The 19907-nt window shown below is 41.8% G+C and overlaps 1 protein-coding gene across 1 annotated transcript in view; it reads left to right on the forward strand.

Moving 5' to 3' along the window:
• The window catches only part of DLL3 (delta like canonical Notch ligand 3), a 129132-nt gene that overhangs the window by 98252 nt on the left and 10973 nt on the right, over window positions 1-19907 (forward strand). The window contains exons 6-7 of the mRNA XM_077285897.1: window positions 16610-16829; window positions 16916-17546. Coding sequence (XP_077142012.1) covers window positions 16610-16829; window positions 16916-17546 — 851 coding nt within the window. The remainder of the gene's footprint in view (window positions 1-16609; window positions 16830-16915; window positions 17547-19907) is intronic.

Below are 19907 nucleotides of genomic sequence, written 5' to 3' on the forward strand. Positions count from 1 at the left end.
CTCCTGTACAATGACTGATAACATATCTATATACAGTAGATAACACAGGATCCACCATTCACAATAGGTGATGTCACAGCTCACCTCCTCCTCCTGTACAATGACTGATAACACCTCTATATACAGTAGATAACACAGGATCCACCATTCACAATAGGTGATGTCACAGCTCACCTCCTCCTCCTGTACAATGACTGATAACATATCTATATACAGTAGATAACACAGGATCCACCGTTCACAATAGGTGATGTCACAGCTCACCTCCTCCTTCTGTAGAATGACTGATAACACCTCTATATACAGTAGATAACACAGGATCCACCATTCACAATAGGTGATGTCACAGCTCACTTCCCCCTCCTGTACAATGACTGATAACACCTCTATATACAGTAGATAACACAGGATCCACCGTTCACAATAGGTGATGTCACAGCTCACCTCCTCCTCCTGTACAATGACTTATATCACCTCTATATGCAGTAGATAACACAGGATCCACCATTCACAATAGGTGATGTCACAGCTCCCTTCCTCGACCCTTCACAATGACACACATTTATTAGATGCTTCAATACAAAACATAGGGTGTGAGTCTGTTTATTGCAGTTAATATTCATGTGTTGTGTCCTGAAACAGGAACTTGGAGTCCAAAAAAGCCCTAGTGGCCGGTGTGAAAATTGCAAGTTATATCTTCTCTTTTTAATACAGATTGTGATAAGGAAAAAAATACATAACACAAAATCATGATTTAAACAATATTTAATTTTTCCGATGAAGTTATGACCCTGACACCGATTTACTTCTGCGCAGGAGCTATGATCACCCTAAGTATTGCACTTTTAAAGGAACAATCCAGGCAAAAATTGATCTTATGAAGGGGTATTCCTATAAATGAATGCTATCGTCTATCCATTGGATACTAGGATCTGACCACTGCAACACCTAAGGATCTTGAGAGTGGGGCTTTGGATCTCCTAAATGCCATGGAGGTGCCCACACTCCATCTGAGCTCCATTCATTGTCTATGGGACTATCGGAGAAAGTTGAGCACCGCGCTCCGCTATTTCCATAAGTCCATAATCAATGAATGGAGTGGAAATAAAGGATGCACATTTCCACTGTACTATGCAGACCAATATTTGTGGGATGGCAGGGGGTCCAGCGGTCAGACCCCCAGCAATCTGCTATCCGATCAATAAGGGATATCTTCCAGTTGAGGTAATAACCCTTTAATGAAACGCTGCTCGGTCGAAAAACAACAGAGCGGGAATATCCCCGGGTTATCACTGCCACCGGAGCCCCTCCACTAGGCAATCCACAGCATATCTGTTTTGCCCCAAATGTTCCTTTATAGATCAGTATTGATCTTCATGCAAGGATTTATTTTTAACCTGTTGATGGCAGGCATGCAGAATGTAACACATTTTTTGTTTAGACTCTCTCCACAGCCTCTGTTCTCACATATTCAGCATTTTTTCTCCAGCAGGCCTGATATAAAGTTGTTCCATACTGTATATCTACTACTCAGCAGGAACGAGTAGTAAATCCTAGTTGAAAGTCTATGTAATTAGCAGGCTTGGCAAATGTGCGGTTTTATAGCAGTTGTATGTCAAGTGAGACCCTATCAGTTTGAAGGACCCTTTAAAGAAGAGGTTGTACAACACTTTTAGGTCTGTATCACACATGGTTGAAACACGGAACGTGCTTGCATTGCAATATCCAGCCCGACAGGGGGGCTTCCTGACTTGAGCTAACTACCTCATAGGCATACAGTGGTGTTGAAAGTTTATGATCCCTTCAGAATTTTCCCTATTTCTGCTTAAATTTGTTATGAGTTCACCTGTTGAGGTGAATCCTCTAAGCTCTAGGGTGAAGTTGGACAACATGGACCAAAGGAGACATTACAACGTTCAGGACTTGCCGGATGGTAAGTGGAACAGCGAGGACCACGGTCAACAGTGTTAGTAGTGTGAACAAGTTCAGTGAAGAGTTCCTTAAGATTGTAGCAGACAAAAGGTTAGTTACTGGTTTGAACGAGGAGGTAAATGCCGATTTTAGGAACAAACAGGAGTTTGCCGAGATGGTTACCAGCTGAGAAAACTGGGAAGGCTAACTCCAAGTAACAGAACACAAAGCTAACTAATATTCACACACGTAAGTGTCCTAGTTGGCTTTAAAAGGAGTGCGCCGGGCAACTTGTAAAACCTGACGTGGAGCATAGCAAAGGGCCACAGCCTTAAGAAAAGGGAGCAAAGCCTGGACCTGCAGCCAAGACAGGTGCCTAACCAAGTGTGACCTTAAACTATAAAAGATTTTTATAGACCTAAAAGTTGACAAAGACATAAAAATCAAACAAATTAGTAAAAAATATAGTTTTCAAATAATAAAAATGATCCAAAATCACATGTCTGTGAGTGGAAAAAGTATGTGAACCTTTAGGATTAGCAGCAAATTGAAAGTGATGTTTTCAATTAATTGGATGACAATCAGGTGTGAGTGGGTGAGCTGTTTTATTTAAAAAGCAGTAACTAATCAAAGTCTGATCTTTACAACATATTTCTGGTAGTGTATCTTGGCAAGAAGAAAGGAGATTTATGAGGTCCTCGGAATAAGGGTACCGTCACACAGTGCCATTTTCATCGCTACGACGGCACGATTCGTGACGTTCTAGCGATATCGTTACGATATCGTAGTGTCTGACACGCTACTGCGATCCGGAACCCCGCTGAGAATTGTACGTCGTAGCAGGTCGTTTGAAACTTTCTTTCGTCGTCTAGTGTCCCGCTGTGGCGGCATGATTGCATCGTGTGACACAGGTTGTATACGATGTGCGCACAGTAACCAACGGCTTCTACATCGCAAATACGTCATGAAATTATCGCTCCAGCGCCGTGTATTGCAACGTGTGACCGCAGTCTACGACGCTGGAGCGATAATCATACGACGCTGCAACGTCACGAATCGTGCCGTCGTAGCGATGAAAATGGCACAGTGTGACGGTACCCTAAGAGTTGTTGATGCTCTTCAGGCTGGAAAAGGTTGTAAAACCATCTCAAAGGAGTTTGGACTCCATTCATTTCAAGTCAGACAGACTGCATACAAATAAAGGATATTCAAACCTATTATTACCCTCCCCAGTAGTGGTTGACCTACAAACATCACTTCTAGGACAAGGCTTGTAATAGTTTGTGAGGTCACAAAGGAACCCAAGGTAACCTCTAAGTAACTAAAGGCTTCACACTAGCTAATGTTAATTGTCATTAGTCCACCATCAGGAGAACAATGAACAACAATGGTGTGCATGGCAGGATTGCAAGAAGAAAGCCACTGTTCTGCGAAAATAATATTGCTGCCCATCTGCAATTTGCTAAAAACAAGCCATAAGGCTATTGGAACAATGATTTGTGGGTGTATGAGACCAAACTGGTTTAAATAAGGGGTAGAGAAATAAAAACACCGCACTACATAAAAACTTCATTTCTGAAAAGCAGTTGTGGTAGTATTGTGTTTTTGGCCTGTTTCGCTGAATCTCAGCCAGGAAGGCTGCCATATATGTTACTAATTCTGAATTATAGAAGCAAATTCTAAACAAAATGATCAGCACATCTGCAGCAAAACAACAACCTAAAAAACTCAAGTAGTTCTACAAAAGAATGGTTTCAGAAGAGTAAAGCTAAAGTTTTGAAATGAACGTGCCTCAGTCCCGAACGTAGTCCTATAGAAATGTTGAGTAAGGACCTCAAGTCAGCAGTTTATAGGAGAAAACCCATCAACATACCAGAAGTAAAGCTGTTTTGTAAAGAGGAATGGGCTAAGATGCCTCCAAATAGATTTTCAGAACTAATCAACAATTACCGAAAATGTTTAAATTCAGTTTTTGCTTCACAAGGAGGTCACATCAACACTGAAAGCAAAGGTTCACATACTTTTACCACTCAGACATGTGATATCAGATCACTTTTCTCAATTATTATAATTTATATAGTGCCATTTATTCCATGGCGCTTTACATGTGAAGAGGGGTAAATATAGACAAGCACAATAAACATGAGCATTACAAGGCACACACAAGTACAGGAGGAGAGAGGATCCTGCCCGCGAGGGCTCACAGTCTGCAGGGGATTGGTGAGGATACTCTAGGAGAGGGTAGAGCTGGTCGTGCGGCGATTCAGCAGACTAAGGATCACTGCAGATTGTAGGCTTGTCGGAAGAGATGGGTCTTCAGGTTCTTTTTGAAGGTTTCCGTGGTAGCCGAGAGTCTAATGTGTTGGGATAGAGAGTTCCAGAGTATGGGGGAAGCACAGAAGAAGTCTAGTATGTGGTTGTGGGAAGAAGAGATAAGAGGGGAGTAGAGAAGGACATCTTGTGAGGATCGAAGGATGCGTGTAGGTATTTTCCTCAATAATAAAAACTGGGATCAATGATCACTCTAGGTGCAGCGACAACACCTCAAGTCAATAGGAGAATAGCTATGGGCAAATTAACAACGGAGTCAGTGGACAAGGTCTTTAAATCGAGGAACATTTCACAGGCAATGAAGACACGGCTCGCACATAATCTGGTCTATTCTGTAGTGACATATGGATGCAAAACCTGGACGATAAAAAAAAAAATAGAAGAAAAATCAACGCCTTCGAAATGTGGTGCTGGAAAAGGATGTTGTCAATAACATGGATGGCAAGAAGAACAAATACTGTAAATCAATTTTGGAACAAATCAAGCCAAACATGTCACTTGATGCAAGGATCACCAAGCTAGGACTTGCCTATTTTGGACACATCATACGAAGAGAGCAATCACTGGAGAGGGACATCATGGTGGGAAGAATAGAAGGAACAAGGTAAATAGAACACCAGCAACCCGATGGCTTGATACAATCAACATAATAGTTGAGAAGACCCCGATGGACCTATCTAAGCTTGACCAAGGTTGATCTTCCTAAAGAGCGTTCAACCATCAAGTCACCATGGCTCGAGATCGAGCTAAAGGCTGATAATAATAATATCTTTTACTCATTTGTCTGATTTGGTTATTTTTTTTATCTACTTGAGGATTTGAGTGAAAATCTGATGTAGTTTTAGGACAAATTTATGTAGAAACATGGAAAAGTCTGAAAAGTTCACGAGCTTTTAAGCACCACTGTACATGAAAAAGTTGACTAATGTAAGGAGACAAGACAGTTGGCCGGGTATTGTGATCTGAGAGTGGTCCGCTGTTTCACAGATGTGTGTGAAACCATGAAATCAGCCTTATCATGTGAGAGGTAATGCAAAGCATTGCAATTGTAAAGTATCTGGAGTGATCATACAGACGCTACACTCCCATAAACACCTCACAACACATGCATGATGTCAGGTACGTATGTACTGTATACCTGCATCCTAACATAGATGTAGAGCACATACTACTACACATTAGCAAGTATAAAATCCATCCCTCCTTATAAATATGTGTCACATCACCATACAAAGCGTTCATGTTTCCACCCTCGATGTGAATGGAGCCTTCTTCAGGCAGGTTTCACACATGCGACATTCACAAGTCAAATACAGACGCCATGTCTTGACCGGCCGCAGGTCTCCTGACCCAAACAGCTTTATACACATGTATACAGTACAGACCAAAAGTTTGGACACACTTCATTTAAAGATTTTAAATGCAAAGCAGTCATCAAAGCAAAAGGTGGCTACTTTGAAGAACCTAGAATATAAGACATATTTTCACCTGTTTCACACGTTTTTGTTAAGTATATAATTCCACATGTGTTAATTCATAGTTTTGATGTCTTCAGTGTGAATGTACAATTTTCATAGTCATGAAAATACAGAAAAATCTTTAAATGAGGTATGTCCAAACTTTTGATCTGTACTGTATATATCAGGCTATTAAGTTCGGATCAGTAGACCTTTGCAGTCCGTACTCAGACCGTGAATGTCGGACATGTAAAACCAGCCTTAAAGGGATATTCCTATCTCAAAAACTAGGATATGTTCTTACTTTGTGACTGGTGGGGGTCCGACCCACTATTTCTGAGTACAAAAGGGACACAGCGATGCATATTGTTGTGATTGCTGGAGGTCCCAGAGATCATAAAGTGGTGGTATATCCTTTACGAGATGGAAATATCCATTTAAAGAGGTTTTCTGTAATCCTATTGTCTATTTTCTAATATACTTGGTTTTCTTCACTTTTTTACTAAGATCTTTGCTTGCTCTCTGTGAACGATAAACATTAAGAGGATTGTTCACCTTTGGGGACAATTTCTACATATTCTTTTGTACTTATGTGCATGTAACTGGGGCTAAAAATAATATTTGCAACAGGTTTTCACCAACAATTTTGCACCATTTGCCTTCTACAACCCGTGTGTTGCGCTGTCTTTTGCTGGCTGCAGAATGAGTTATCTGAGAGTCCGTCTGAGGCCTCTTTCACACGTCCAGATAATTCCGGTACCGGAGAAATCGGTACCGGAGTTATCCGTGTCCGTGTGCTCACGTGGCACATCAGTGTGACACACATGCGGCATCCGTGTGCCGCCCGTGTGCCGCCTGAGGACCACACGGACCGTGCAGGAGAGACAGCGCTACACTAAGCGCTGTCCCCCCCGCTGTGGTGCTGAAGGCGGCATTCATCTCTTCTCCCCCGCGGGAGAGAAGAGATGAATGATCAATTTTTTTTTTTTGTTAAAAATAAAGTTGCTGGGACCTCCCGCCTCCCATCCCTAGTGCGCCGCCCGGCCCCTTGCAGAAGAAATACTCACCCGGCTCCCACGATGTCTCCTCTCTCCTCTGGCCCTTTCTCCTGTGTGAGCGGTCACGTGGGACCGCTCATTACAGTGAGGAATATGCGCATATTCCTCACTGTAATGAGCGGTCCCACGTGACCGCTCACACAGGAGAAGGGGCCAGCGCTGAGAGGAGAGAGGAGACATCGCGGGAGCCAGGTGAGTATTTCTTCTGCAAGGGGCCGGGCGGCGCATTGGGGATGGGAGGCGGGAGGTCCCAGCAACTTTATTTTTAACAAAAAAAAAAAAAAAAAAATTGATCATTCATCTCTTCTGGGGGAGAAGAGATGAATGCCGCCTTCAGCACCACACAAGGGGGACAGTGCTTACTGTAGCGCTGTCTCTCCTGCGGGCGGTACGTGCACACGGAGGAGAGTGCACACTGTTCTCCGTGTGCACGTGTGCAGGACGTATTGCTGTACGTGCTGCCAGAGAAACACGGACATGTCTCCATGTTTTGCACACGGAGACATGTGCATAGACCCATTCATTTGAATGGGTCTACGTGTGTCAGTGTTCCGGTACGTGAGAAAACTGTCACTACACGTACCGGAGACACTGACGTGTGAAAGAGGCCTGATAGAGAGTTTGTAGCTCCTTCGTCTGATTAATGACCACCGACCACAGAGAAGTTGATTGTAGAGAAAATTAGAGCCTGTAAAAGCCAAACAGTGCAAAAATTTTAACGAAACCCACTTGCAAAAATTCTTTTGAGCCATAAATACATGCATTTAAGAAGAAGAAAAAAAGAAATGGTCAACAAAAATGAGCAACTCCTTTAAGGCCATACACCCAGATAGAAGAAACATGTTTTTTTTTGTGTTTGCAAAAATCTGCTGCATTTTTAATGGAATCTCCTACCTACTGTCCATTAAAGATGTTCAAACTGTGACTTTTTTGGTGCATTTTTTCCCCTTTAGGCTATGTGCACACATTGCTGAATTGCCGCGGAAATTTCCGCAGCAATTCCGCAACTCCCTGCCGCGGGTAAAACGCATGCAGAATTGGCATGCGTATTCCTGCTAAACACTAGCATTTTGCAAGCGTAATTAGCTTGCAGAATGCTAGCGTTTTCCAAGCGATCTGTAGCATCGCTTGGAAAACTGATTGACAGGTTGGTCACACTTGTCAAACATAGTGTTTGAGAAGTGTGACCAACTTTTTACTATTGATGCTGCCTATGCAGCATCAATAGTAAAAAGATATAATGTTAAAAATAATAATAATAATAAAAAAAATTGTGATATTCTCACCTTCCGGCGGCCCCCGCAGCCTTCCCGATCCTCTTGATACTCTCGGCAACTCCCGTTCCCAGCGATGACTCGTGACAATGACCCAGTATGACGTAGCATCACGCGAGACCGCTACATCATCACAGGTCATTGTCACAAGGCATCACTGGGAATGGGAGCTGCCGGAAGCATCGCTAAGGCTTGGGCTGGATCCGGGGGCCGTCAGAAGGTGAGTATATAACTATTTTTTATTTTAATTCTTTTTTTAGGGCCTGGAGGAGTCTCCTCTCCTCCACCCTGGGTACCAGCCGCACATGATCAGCTTACTTTTCGCATGGTGGGCATAGCCCCATGCAGGAAGTAAGCGGATCAATGCATTCCTATGTGTGCAGAATCGCCGAGATTCCGCACAAAGAATGAGCATGCTGTGTATTTTTCCGCGATGCGATTCCACCGTGGAAAAATACGCAGCATTAGCACAGCATTGCGGAATCACATTGAATTCAATGGGTTGTGTTGTGCATGCGTTTTCACGGCGAAAAACCGCGGCAAAAACGCTTACAATCCGCAACTTGTGCACATAGCCTCAGGCTTCTATCGGGAGCCGAAAAACACATGTAAAAAAACACCTTGTGTTTTTAGTGCAGATTCCCAGTGTTTCTGCACTTATAAAATGCATTGACAAAGGGGAAAAACAACAAAATAAAAATGATCAAAGCAGATTGCTATTGTGAATCATGGTGCGGAATCCTGCAGATGAAAAATGCAGCGTTTCCGCACATGGGAACTTGGTCTCCTAACATCTGTGGGGTGAAAGAACTGTCCCAAAAATTTTCTGCCAAGATATGTGTACATGACGCCTTAATTCCAAAGGGGGAATTGTCAAGGTTTTCCAAGTTGAAACCGCTTCAGGAAAAAGCCATTATCCTGAAGCAGCATTGCCGCTAGTTCGTTTGCCGATCTTTGCGGTGGCTACACTGCCGATGGCTTTTTCCTAGCGGAAGCCTCCTGGCAGATGAAAATTTTAAATATTTCAAGGTTTCTGAACCCTAAAGCAGTTAAAAGAAGGAACAGAGGACAGAACACATGCACAGCCATGTCGTTTTTACATTGCTGTGCACTATGTCCATTTTTTTTCCAACAGTTTTGCCTTAAAAAAATTCTGTGCGCACATACCCTCAGAGTGAATCAGAGATCTCAGCTCTTATAGACCCCCCAACAGGTTTTTCTTTTATAAAAATATCCATTCCATTCACTTCCAGCAGAGCTTTTCGAAATTGTTTATTAGAAACTTGCAAAACGTTTTATTTTACAGTGGATACAGAAAACCTCTCTCTTTAGGGGAAATGTTAAAAAAAAACTAGTGCAAATAAAAATAGTGATGTTACTATCAATTAAGCCATAGGAAACTTGTCAGGACCCCTAACCGTTAGAAACCACCATTATACTTATACAGTACTAGGTAACAGTTTTAGGCAGGTGTGGCAGAATGGCCGCTCTCAAAAATAGAAGCGTTGTTTGTTTTTAGCTATTTGTAAAGTGAAAGAACAAAAGAGAAATCTAAATCACATTAATATTTGGTGTGACTGCCTTTTTTCCTTCTAAAAAGCATCAGATATGAGCATCAGCATGATGATGCGAGATCGGGGCTCTGCGTGGGCCGCATCATTTCTTCCAGGACTCCTTGATCTTCTTTACACTCCATTTGCTCAAAAGCAGCCCCAAACTTGCTAGAAACCTTCATCATTCTTCACTATTGCCTGCAGATACAAGTGCTTCTCACTAAATTTTGATGATATTATAACGTTAGTTTATTTCAGTTCTTCAATGCAAAAAGTGAAACTCATATGTTCTATAGAGTCATTACAAACAGAGTGATCTATTTCACGTGTTTATTTCTGTTAATGTTGATGATTATGGCTTACAGCCAATGAAAACCAAAAAGTCATTATTTCAGTAAATTAGAATAATTAACAAAAGCACCTGTAAAGGCTTCCTAAGCATTTAAAAAGGTCCTTTAGTCTGTTTCAGTAGCTCCACAATCATTGGGAAGACTGCTGACTTCACAGATGTCCAGAAGGCAGTCATTGACACACTTTACAAGGAGGGCAAGTCACAAAAGGTCATTGCTAAAGAAGCTGGCTGTTCAGAGTGCTGTATCCAAGCATATTAATGGAAAGTTTAGTGGATGGAAACAGTGCGGTAGAAAAAGGTGCACAAGCAGCAGGGATAACCCCAGCCTTGAAAACATTGTTAAGAAAAGGCCGTTCAGAAATTTGGGGGAGATTCACAAGGAGAGGACTGCTGCTGGAGTCATTGCTTCAAAAGCCACCACACACAGACATATCCAGGACATGGGCTACAAGTGTCACATTCCTTGTGTCAAGACACTCATGACCAATAGACAATGCCAGAAGCGTCTTACCGGGGCCAAGGAGGAAAAGAACTGGACTGTTGTCACTGGTCCAAGGTGATGTTTTCAGATGAAAGATGAAAAATTTTGCATTTTATTTGGAGATCGAGGTCCCATAGTCTGGAGGAAGAGTGGAGAGGCCACAATCCAAGCTGCTGGAGGTCTAGTGTGAAGTCTCCACAATCAGTGATGGTTTGGGGAGCCATGTCATCTGCTGGTGTAGGTCCACTGTGTTTTATCAAGATATCAGGATATTTTACAGCATTTCATGCTTCCCTCTGCCGACAGCTTTTTGGAGATGGAAATTTAATTCTCCAGCAGGACTTGGCCCCTGTCCACACTGCCAAAAGTACCAATACCTGGTTTACAAACAACAGCATCACTGTCCTTGATTGGCAGCAAACACCTGACCTTAACCCCAAAGAGAATCTATGGAGTTAAAAATCAGAAAGAAATATAGCAGCACAGCCCCCCTGGCGTGGAGACAATGTCACGTGGAGTCTGTGCAAACGTACCAGATAATACAGCAAAGAGCGGAGGTGCTAGCGTCAGGCAAAAAAGTCCATGAGAGAAGCAATCATGAGGAAGAACGCCAAAGCACTCACCGGTCTTGCAGTTCAGGAAGTCTTTATTAATTCATATACAAAACATGAAATTTCTTCACGGCACACGGGAGGACAAAGTGCAGAGTGCAGCGGACGAGACAACGGCCGTTTCGCGCTTAGAACAGCGCTTCAACGGGTCTAACAAACGGCCGTTGTCTCGTCCGCTGCACTCTGCACTTTGTCCTCCCGTGTGCCGTGAAGAAATTTCATGTTTTGTATATGAATTAATAAAGACTTCCTGAACTGCAAGACCGGTGAGTGCTTTGGCGTTCTTCCTCATGATTGAATCTATGGAGTATTGTCAAGAGGAAGATGAGAGACACCAGACCAAACAATGCAGAAGAGCTGAAGGCTGCTATCAAAGCAACCTGGGCTTCCATAACCCCTCAGCAGTGCCACAAGCTGATCGCCTCCATGCCACGCATTGATGACAAAAAGAAAAAGAACCAACTGACCAAAAAGTCCAAAACAGAAAATAAATACTTTATTAAATAATGCTGACGATATTAAAAACAAAAATAGGAGCCGAAAGGACAATGTATGTAATAAAAGTTTAAATAGTAAGGCCGCATAGATGCAGTAATTGATGCTAAAGGAGCCCTGACCAAGTACTGAGTGCATTTACTGAACATACAGGGTGGGCCATTTATATGGATACACCTAAATAAAATGGGAATGGTTGGTGATATCAACCTCCTGTTTGTGGCACATTAGTATATGGAAGGGGGAAATTTTTTAAGATGGGTGGTGACCATGGCGGCCATTCTGAAGTCAGCCATTTTGGATCCAACTTTATAAATGACCCACCCAGGTGTATCCATATAAATGGCCCTCCCTGTACATTTCGGTAGGCCAACATTTCTGATTTCACAATCATTTTTCAAGCTGGTGTTATAAAGTATTTTAATTTACTGAAATAATGACTTTTGGGTTTTCATTGGCTGTAAGCCATAATCAACATTAACATAAATAAACACTTGAAATAGATCACTCGGTGTGTAATGACTATGAGTTTCACTTTTTGTATTGAACTAAAACAAATTAACTTTTCAATGATATTCTAATTTAGTTAGAAGCACTTGTATATAGGGGCTCATATTGTACATGGGAGACTATGTGGGGGCTCATACTGTATATTGGGAGCTATGTGCGGGCTCATACTGTATCTAGGGAGCTATGTTCATGCTTATACTGTATATAGGGGCTATGTGAGGGCTCATACTGTATATAGGAGGCTATGTGCAGGCTTTTCAATGATATTCTAATTTATTGAGAAGCACTTGTACATTACAGCTGTCTATGGTCACATGGCAGCTATTAATATGCCTTCCATGCACTAGCAACTCCGACTATCAGTTCCCAGACCGACACCCTTTAAAGGGAATCTGGCACCAGGCTTTTTTCACCTTATCTGAGGGCAGCATAGTGTTGGGGAAGAGACCCTAATTTCAAGGATGTATCAATTACTGGGCTACTTGCTGTGGTTTTGATAAAATCACTCTTTTCTCTGCTGCAGTTCACTGAATGCTGAGCCCTGTATAACCTCGCCCAAACCACTGGATTGTCAGTTTGCTGTGTACACTGTGCATATGCAGAAAGCTGCCAATCATTAGTCTGGGCGGAGGTTATACAGAGCTCAGGACTATGGAGGACTACTTGGCAACAGGTTTACTAGTCCTCTAGTGATAATCTACTGATAAAACCAGTGATTTTATCAAATTACTGCAAGCAGCCGAGTAAGTGACACATTACTGGAATCAGGATCTCGGTCTGTACATTATAGTGCTCTCAGATTTAGTAGCAAAAACCTAGAGCAGAGCTCAGTCAGTCACTGAAACGGGTTGGTAGGAGCGGTCAGGTCAGACATCAGAACAAAGAGGGCAGACAAGGAACAAAATCAAAACATGGAATAGTCAGGAAATGGGCTGAAGATTAGAATGGGAATAACCCAGGCTAAACAGGAGCTGGACTAGAAATGTGAACCAGGGCTAGTAAAACTATAACTGGCAGTAAGTTAGGAGGTTTAGTAAGGTGTAGTGCTATCTTATTGGCCAAAGCAGGGAGCCGATTACTGCAGTTGGACAGTACACACATGCCAATCTGCCTGACTTCTCTGGTGCAGGCTCTATCCAGCCAACCCAGAGCCTTCACTGCCCCGAGCTTATGCTCCCAACATCTCCTCCATCACCAGAATGAATACGGCAACACATGGAGCCATACGCACATTACAGCAGACACTCATTATTCTACTGCTTGAAGCCCTTCAGCGAATAAATTGCTTTTTGTTCAGAGCCAAATACCGTATTTCTCATTTTGACTCACCTATCTGGAGAAGCGACTGCTATTTTTCTGCACACCAGTCCCTATGTTTTTATACATAGTTGAGTCACTTGGCCTTCTTTCCACGTTGAAAGTATGGCTTTTTGGCAGCAATTCTTCTATGAAGACCACTTCTGGCTCGACTTCTCTGAACAGTAGATGGGTGTAACTGCGTCTCACTGGTTTCTGACAGTTCTGACCCGATGGTACTGTTGGACATCTTCCAATTTCAAAGAGAAGTAAGCATGACGGGTCTTTCATCTACTGCTCTAAGTTTCCTTTACCAACCACAGAATATCTCATCCTTAGGCTACTTTCACACTAGCATCGTTTGCAATACGTCGCAATGCGTCGTTCAGGAGAAAAAACGCATCCTGCAAAGTTTTCTGCAGGATGCGTTTTTTCCCCATAGACTTACATTACCGACGCATTGCGACGTATTGCCACACGTCGCAACCGTCGTGCGACGGTTGCGTCGTGTTTTGGCGGACCGTCGGCACAAAAAAAGTTACATGTAACTTTTTTTATGCGTCGAATCCGCCATTTTCGACCGCGCATGCGCGGCTGAAACTCCGCCCCCTCCTCCCCGGACCTTGCAATGGGGCAATTTATTTCACAGCATGCGTCGGTACGTCGGCCCGACGCACTGCGACGGGCCCGTACCGATGCTAGTGTGAAAGCAGCCTTAAGGATGCCCATTTCTAATGCTGTTCAAACGCTTTTGAAAAAGCACTATCTTTAAACCAGTTTGCTTTGAAATATTTGCCTGGTAAAGACCTTGCTGATGCAGTGTAACTACCTTGTGTCTTGTTATGATTTATGACATGAAACTGTCTTCCAACACCTCACCTTTATAGCAGAGTTTAGTTGTTCCTCACCCAGTCTTAAGCCTCCCACAGACATGTTTCTATTTCAGTTAATGACTGTGATTCGACCTACATCTGAAAATAATGATCATTACCACCTGTTTGGTATAATAGGTTACTCATACACCTGACTACAAGCCTTCAAGATCTTACTTTGTGGAAGTGTACCTAGAAGAATTGATGCTTTTTTTGAAGGCAAAGAGTGGTATTTTGGTCATTTCCCTTTTGTTCCTTCACTTTACAGTTTCAGTGATAAAAATATACCATTAGCGCTTCTATTTTTGAAAGCATTCTTGCTATAACCATTGTTTCCATACCTACCTAACACTTTTGCAGAGTGCTGTAAATATGTCGAGAGGAGCCTTTGCAGTTTTAATCGAACATTTCTGTGCTTTTAAAAAAGGTCTTTTATTCTGGAGCTTGTCAAATGTATATGGACCAGGATTCTTTCGACAAGGTATCGTTTCCCCTAGACTAGCCCTGGCTCTGATCCTCAAATCATGTCCCCCTGGTTGTGATTGACATCTTCCATACAATCTACTACATTGTAGAGTTGTTGAAAGTCTAAAGCATGCATACAATGTACAGACAGTCCAACAATGAGCTACATAAAATAAAGTATGTAGATTATGCACTACTTAACGATAAGACAGCCGGCAAGCAGCGCGCATGCACAAGATTTCGCACGGTCTGGCCATTAAGTAGATTGTATGGAGGATATCAATCACACCGAGCCGGGAACAGACACACTGAACCTTGTGCCCCATTTACACAGGCTGATATGTCAGATTCTACTGCTAACGACTAGTGATGAGTGCAAGTGCTCATCTTTCGAGTTTGACTAGGGTGCTCGGGTATGGACCGAGTATAGTGGGTGCTCGAGTCACATGTTTGAGTCCCCATGACCGCTTGTTTCACAGCCATAAAACATGTGGGGGATTCCCCATGTTTGTCAGGCAATCCACGAATATTTTGTGGCTGCCTAACAGCCGCGAAACATGAGGTCGCGGGGACTCAAAGATTTCACCCGAGTATCCGCGATACTTGATGCATACCCAAGCACCCCAGGCAAACTCGAGTGACAAGCACTTGCGCTCATCACCACTAACAACCTATCATTCATGATAATTGTGCAATGTGAAATGGGTTGAGCGACTGAAAAAATTCTTATTCAATTTTCGAAAATTGTGAAATGTAAACGGAGATTGATCATTCAATAGTTTCACCGACAAAAAAGAGGAGTGGAAATTCAAGTCCTAAGTAGGGTTGACTGCGTTCCACATTTCAGTAGCAGTTGATGCATTCGAACGAGTACTTTTTGACAGATGGGGCGAGTTCATGTTCTTAATTAGCGAAAACATTTTAGCTTAGTTAATTCAATTAAATATTCTTTATATGGTATGAACAGAAATGTTTGTACAATACTTTGTGAATTTATGTATTCAAAATAATTACGGGATATGAACATTGAAGATGCCTACACTTCAGATTATTTGTCTGTGTCCACAGAGTGCACAACGTTCAATGTTACGATCTCTATTCAACCACTTCATTCATGGTTCTTCTCCTGTATAAAGACTTGTCTGAAATTGGTTGTTGGCCGTGAGATGCGAACCTTGGTCTGTGGCAAGTGACGCCCCACCAGAAAAAAAATAATCACAGAAATGTTGAATTGAGACTTTAAAGGCTTTATTATAATGTATATATATATATATATATATATATATATATATATATATATATATATATATATATAGATGATTAGCTGTTTCAAAGGGTTAGGGGAACTGAGCAGTTTCCTTTACAGTTTGTATCAAGATCAGATCTTACCTCCAATCCATCACTGCTCTCTTCAGCTCTCCATTGAGAATGAATAGAGAGGAGGTGCGCATCCACTCCACCAAGATGGGGCTCTTCCCGCAAAAGGTTCCCCTCAAATGGGAAGCTATCCCCCATCACATGGATAGGGTAACTTCTAATCAACCCAATTAAGATACACTATCAGACACAAACTGTGGACGTGAATGGGGCTGTTTTTGGAAGAAAGTAGCCATGTTATTCTAACTAAAGTCAACTCCTATTTTTCTTTTGCACTAGGTTTTACGTTGTACCCCAATATGTGCACGCGTGTGTAGACATTGTCAAATACATCCTTATTAACAACTCCTTTTTCCCCTCTCTGTGTCCATTATCTTCTCCCTATTTCACCCATCATTTTCCTTTCATTCGCTCTGTCTATTATTTTCCTTAATTGGCTTCCACTTTGTCTAAACTTCTATTTTTTTTTGTACTCTCAATTAAACTATACCTTTCTCTCTCCAAATGTCTTCCCGCTCATTATCCCCCTTCTCTGATTCCATTGCCCCTTACCCTTCCCATCTCAGGACTTGGAAAATGACTACAAATGTGTATGTCCTCGAGGTTTTTATGGCAAGAATTGTGACATAAGTGCCATGACGTGTGCCGATGGCCCTTGCTTTAATGGTGGCACCTGCGTAGAGAAAAGCATTGTGGGTGGTTATGTCTGCCGTTGCCCCATCAATTACCATGGATCCAACTGTGAGAAAAAAATTGATCGTTGCACCAACAACCCGTGTCTGAATGGTGAGTCTTCACCACTACATATTTCTTGTGATTTTTTCCTTCTTCTTTAGGGTAACATCCTACAACTTTGTAAAATTTCTTCGTAGGTGGCCATTGTTTGGATGTTGGGCGTAACGCAGTGTGCAAATGTCGCGTAGGCTTTTCAGGCTCTCGGTGTGAAGTAAATGTCGACGACTGTGCCATCAACCCCTGTGCCAATGGCGGCACCTGCGTAGATGGGCTGAACACCTACACCTGTTCCTGTACTCTTGGTTATGGTGGAAAAGATTGTATTCAACGAGTAGATGCCTGCAGTACCAAGCCCTGCCTTAATGGAGGCACTTGCTTCACCCACTTCAGTGGCCATGTCTGCCAATGTTCCTCTGGCTTCATGGGTTCCAGTTGTGAGTTCAGGGTGCAAGAACCAACTTCATCCTCTTACTATGCTGATCCTCCATCCAATGTAGCCCTGACGGTTTGCCTAGGGGTGATCACGTTGAGCTTGCTGGTGTGCGGTCTGCTCCTCCTTATGAGAGGTCTTAAGAAAGGTTTCCTCAATCAAAAAGGGATAGTCACCAATGACTTAGAGCACAAGAATAACCTAAAAGAGAAGGAGCCATTTCTTATCTCACCTCCACATTTCAAGATGCCCAATCAGGACTGCCTTAGGGAAAAATCCAGAAGCAAGCAGAAGCTACTCCCAGCATCAGACATAGAGGAGGAGAAAGATGTCCGCCGGTGAGTTGCTCTAACATTACAGATGTACGGATAATGTATCATCATAATTCATCAGAGCAATATCTTTTTTTTCTACTTCTTTGTTGAAATTGCCGTACGGGGGCTTGTTTTTTTATAGGATGTGTTCTAGTTTTGAAAGACATCATTCATGTCATCATATAATGTACTGAAGAATGGGAGAAAAAAAATCTAAGTGTGGCGAAAAAAATGTATAATTCTACTATTTTTTTTTTTTTTGGGGGGGGGGGGGGGGGGTTGTTTCTATGGCATTCATTGTGGGGTAACAATGAACTGGCAACATGATTCTCCAGATCAGTACTATTATGGCGATACCAATTTTTTCTGGTTTTTTTTTTAGCTTTTTATTTTAACAGTGAACTTTTTTTTTCAAGGACTTGGTAAAAAATAAAATTTGGTTTGTGTCGCCATTTTCTGAGACTTTATTTATCCAGCAATAGACCTGTGTGAAAGCTTGATTTTTCATTGCAGATCTGTAGTTTTTGATACGATTTTGGGGTACCTATGATGTTCGGATTGCTTTTTATTGTATTTTTTTGGGGGAAAATGTGTGTAGACCAAAAAACAGCAATTCTGGAGATTATTCTTTTTATATGAAGTTTACCATATGGATTAAATATATACACCGCGTTCCAAATTATTATGCAAATGCTATTATTATCTGATTTTTTTTAAGAGTTTGATGCAAACGAGTCAGTATAATGTCCAAATCATCAACCATTAAAAGTATAAATCAGGTTTTATTGGACAAACCTCCCAGTAATAGCAGTATATTACAACTAAAAAAACTCATAATACACTGCTCCAAATTATTAAGCACAACAGTTTCCAAACATTTTATAGGTTGTAAAGAACTGAAAATGATCATTTGTTGAATGTGCGGCATTAAGAGGTCACATTTACTGAAATCAAAAGCTTTTCTAATCAAAAACATCTTAACAGGCCAAGTTACATGGTAACCACAGGCCCCATTCTTTGATATCTCCTTGACAATTCTTGCATCTATTGAACTTATGAGTTTTTAGATAGTTTGGACTTTAATTTCTTTCCATGATGTCAGACTAGCCTCCCAGAGCTGCTGTCTTGATGTAAATGGCATCTCACCCTCATAGATCATTTGCTTGATACTCCAAAGGTTCTCAATAGGGCTGAGGTCACTGGAGGATGGTGGCCACCCATGAGATTATCTACCTTTATACCCAGAGGTCTTTACAGCATGAAGATGATCTTGTTACAGATGGCACAGTTATTTCAGTAACAGGAAGAAAGTGGTCAGTCATAAATACTATATACTTCGCCGAGGTCATTTTCACACCTTCAAGGACCCTAAAAGACCCTACCAGCTCTCGCACCATGATTCCGACCCAAAACACATGACAAACATTACTCCGCCACCTCTTTAGTGATGTCGCAGCCTTGTTGGGACATGATGGCCGTCCATCAACAGTCCACTACTGCATCCATCTGTACCAACCAGGGTTGCACTGCACTTATTAGTAAGCAAGACTGTTTTAAAATTAGTATTCATGTATGTCTGGATCCACTGAAAGTTTCTGCTTGTGAGCACTGTTTAGGGGCAGCTGAATATTAGTTTTCGGCACGACAACAAGCCCTGGAGGATCCTACAACTTGAGGTTTATGGGGCTCCAGCAGCTTCAAATACCTGTTTGCTGCTTTGTAATGGTATTTTAGCAGCTACATTCTTAATCCAATGAATTTGTCTGGCAGAAACCTTCCTCATTATGCCTTTATCTGCACAAAACTGTCTGTGCTTTGTGTCAGCCTCAAATCTCGTCACTGTACAATGATCACGCTTACGTTTTTGTGAAATATCTAATGTTTTCATACCATATACAAGGCATTGAACTATTTAACGCTTTTCGGCAGCAGACAGAGCCTTTTTCTTTCCCATATTGCTTGAAATCTGTGGCCTGCTTAATAATGTTGAACGTTCTTATTAGTTTTCCTTTAATTGGACCTCACCTGGCAAACTAATTATCCCAGGTGTTTGAGTTTTATTTCAGTAATCTAAAGAGATCGAGACACAAACCATACTTGAGGTTACTTGAAAAAAAAAAAAAAAAAATCAAACCTTTTTGATATAGAAATCCAATTTCCATATAACAATTTGGAACACGGTGTAATATGTTGATAAATGAGACATTTATGGACGTGGCAATACCGAATGTTAATTTTATTTTTTACAGTCTTTATTTTTACATGGGGAAATGGAAGCGAGTGGGGTGTGTGATTCGAATTTGTATGTTTTTTTTTATTTTATGTCTTTATTTTATTTTTTTTAAGTCCCCCTAGGAGATTTGAACCTGAGATTGTTCTATATAC

Source organism: Ranitomeya variabilis, chromosome 2 (genome assembly GCF_051348905.1).
Source record: "Ranitomeya variabilis isolate aRanVar5 chromosome 2, aRanVar5.hap1, whole genome shotgun sequence".
Taxonomy (NCBI): domain Eukaryota; kingdom Metazoa; phylum Chordata; class Amphibia; order Anura; family Dendrobatidae; genus Ranitomeya; species Ranitomeya variabilis.